This window comes from Dipteris shenzhenensis, chromosome 27, assembly GCF_047967505.1.
Source record: "Dipteris shenzhenensis isolate YYH24624 ecotype China chromosome 27, Dip_SZ_1.0, whole genome shotgun sequence".
In the NCBI taxonomy this organism is placed as follows: Eukaryota; Viridiplantae; Streptophyta; class Polypodiopsida; order Gleicheniales; family Dipteridaceae; genus Dipteris; species Dipteris shenzhenensis.
The window spans coordinates 23860605-23863550 of record NC_141622.1 but is presented as its reverse complement, the minus strand read 5'-3'; the positions used below and the strand labels follow the sequence as shown (position 1 = coordinate 23863550).

The following is a 2946-nucleotide window of genomic DNA, read 5'->3' as shown; positions in this document are numbered from 1 at the left end:
CCTCATGTGTGCATGCATGTGTGTGAGGGCAATAGTCACTAGGACAATTTATTTTTGTATGAGAGAGAGAGAGAGTCTCTAACAAAGGACGTGTGCATGTTTGTGTGTGTACATGAGAAAGAGGAGGGGGTGGATGGATCTCCTAAGGACGTGTGCATGTTTGTGTGTGTACATGAGAAAGAGGAGGGGGTGGATGGATCTCCCGTGTTTAAGCGCCCATGTGTATATCATGTGAGGAAGACACTCAAGGGAGAGAGAACACACTTGGGTGTGTAATGGAGGGAGAGAGAGGAAAAGAGAGAGAGAGTGTGTGTTTTGGAGGTATTTTGTGAGAATGCTTTGCCCCTTATCAACATCATATGGCCACTCATTAAGCTAAACGGTTGAGTAACTAAGCATAGAACCAAGCCAAATAGTGCCTGGTCAATGACCAAGTGGATAGAATTGGGAAGAGAAGCAGTGTTGAGCAAAGAATTTTGGATTGAAACCGATTAAAAGGTTTTATTCCCCCATCGCTGCACATTTCCACTGCAAGCAGCGGCCAGGAGGGCAAGAATGAGAATGCAGAGCAATAGAAGGTAGAAATCACAGAAGACAATTGGAACATACATGAGGTGAATTGAGAGATGCAATCTGCGCACCCTCAATCCCAACAGTGGCGTGGATTTTGCAACTTGAAGTGGATCCTTGGCATGGATTTTGAAAGCAGGAAGTAGATCCCGATCTTGATGAAGCAATTGGAGTAGATCTTCTGTGATTATTGAATGTCTCCCGTCGTTGTTGCAAGGAGATCTTGACGAATTCTATTAGCAATTGAATTAGATCCCCTGTGATTACTGATTTTGTCCCTTCGTTTGAGGGACATCATGAAGAAGCGATTACAATGCAAGCAGTTAGGAGGGCGAGGAGGAAGCTGCACAGCAGGGCTCCATGAGGTGCCCCGGCATGGCAGGCCGAAACAGCGTAGAGAGAGGACGATAACGGATAATCCAGACCGAAATCGTAAACTTTCGCTCCGTCCGGCTTGAACAACCCGTAATTTCGTTCCGAGGTTGGACCTGGCTTGGAATTCTCGTTGAATAGCGCAAAAATGTAGGCCTCCAGCGGGAAATCTGGTCGCAGAGGCGTTCCCCGCTTCGTAGCTAGACGCTGGATGAGATTCGAATTGTATGCTTGCGCGTTTTCCAGCGTAGCTCCGGCCTCGTTTGCATCCCCTGCCGATGGCCATCCCGTCTCAGACACTATTGCCGTTACGTTACGGTAGCCCACGGCCTCCATGGCGGAGTAGATTGCGTCCACCTGCGCATCGAGCATGTTGTAGTAGACAAGCCCGTTGCTTTTGTCTGTGACGCCGGGATAGGACTGGAAGAGCACATAGGGCAATGGGACGGTGTTGGGATTCCCTTTGTATGCGAAGTAAGGGTAGGCGTTGATCATGAAGGGGGCGCCGGTGAGGGAGAGGAAGAGCAGAAGCGGCTTGATGTAAGGTGCTACGAGTGCCGGAGCGAAGGCGCCAGCCGACGGAGGGTATGAATTGGAAAGAACGGCGAGTGAATGGGGAGTCGAGACTGCAATCTGGCGTTGCAAACCCAAACTAACGAGCACCGAGTGGAGATTGCGCATCGCCGGAAGGAGATTGGCCATCAGTTCGGTGTCATTTCCGGTGAAAACTTCGTTTCCGACGGCGATGGCGGAGATGCGAGTGTTGGGAAGGTAGAGGGCGATGTTGTGTTGAATCCAAGCGGAGGCGTTGTCGGGATCGACAAGCTCGGCGACGTCTTCGTTGCCGATACCGACGATGAACGAAATGCCGGTGTTTCCGAAGACTCGCAAGACGGAAGAATTGGCGCTGTAGATCTTTGCTTTGGTGACGGAAATCGATTGGATGATTCTCACCGCAGCCGCGGGCGACGGCAGATCGTCGGCGACCATGCCGTAGTTGATCCCCAACGTATTCGTGTTGTTTGCCGGGGCGCCCGACGTGATGCTGAATCCACCTTCGATCAACAAAGATTAACCATTTTTCTACGTCAATTTTTTGTCACAGATCTGTTGCTTTCACGATGGACTTATCGCCGGAACTCTTGAGCGTAAGAAAACTTGAGTGTAAGAACTTTTGGTGCAAGTGCCTCACACAGCAAAGCCGGCTCTCAAAACAGAAACAAGCGACGGGATCCTAGCCGGGATTTTTCATGACTGTAAGAACTTTTGAGCGTAGAACATTGTCGTTATTACCTGTTGAGATGCTGATGAACACAAGCAGCAAGAATTGTAGCTGCGGACGCAAAATCGCGCCCGGAATCTTGCCTTGCGTCGATCCCGGCACCATTTTGCAGTCGACCAACAGCACCGTCTTCCGTCGATCGATTCGCGGTAGAAAAACAAATCAGCGGTGCATTTCTCTGGGAATGTTTCCTGTTGTTTGATGGTTACGATCCGTCGGAGCTGACAAGATTTCCAACTGCGGAAGATTTTTCTGCCGAAAGGAGCTTGCAAGTTCCAACGTTCTTCTTCACGAAGTCCGGCAAAGCGACTGCCGGAAGAACCACAGAATGAAGGGGCAACATCATATAACGAGAATTTCGAGTAAGTTTGTCAGAATGGACGAGCTTCCTGCATAATTTATAGCGAAAAGCCAGTCGAAAGCAAAAAGCAACCGCAATCCGTTGCTGCCACAATCCGTAACATCGTTTGATTGAAACGACGGCCAACGATTGATACGTTGCGGCGGCAGCTCACTCGTGTCGGAATTCTCTAAAATTCAAGATTACGCAAAGTGATAGGTAAGGTAACCACGTCTTAACGTAGAGATGCTAGCTTCCGAATCGAATCGCGACTGACGGACAATTTCTGATCTTTCCGTCGATTAAAAGAGAGGCTTTCCGTCGATTAAAAGAGAGAGCATATTGGAATGATGATTCATGGGCTCCAGGCATCGATTGATTG

The 2946-nt window shown here is 49.3% G+C and overlaps 1 protein-coding gene across 1 annotated transcript; it reads right to left on the bottom strand.

The window, feature by feature from the left end:
- Positions 1–544: 544 nt before the first annotated feature.
- Positions 545–2642, bottom strand: LOC147884062 (glucan endo-1,3-beta-glucosidase 11-like). Its single transcript, XM_087398501.1, has 2 exons — positions 2236–2642; positions 545–1997 (listed from the first exon to the last, which is right to left on the bottom strand). Exons 1-2 carry the CDS (start codon positions 2327–2329, stop codon positions 865–867), a joined length of 1227 nt encoding a protein of 408 aa, XP_087254627.1. The 5' UTR covers positions 2330–2642; the 3' UTR covers positions 545–864.
- Positions 2643–2946: the final 304 nt, after the last annotated feature.

Coding starts and splice junctions, on each gene's coding strand:
- LOC147884062 (XM_087398501.1), bottom strand. CDS start 2,329: ATGGTGCCGGGATCGACGCAAGGCAAGATTCCGGGCGCGATTTTGCGT. Junction 1,998..2,235: donor GTTCATCAGCATCTCAACAG/GTAATAACGACA, acceptor TGTTGATCGAAG/GTGGATTCAGCATCACGTCG.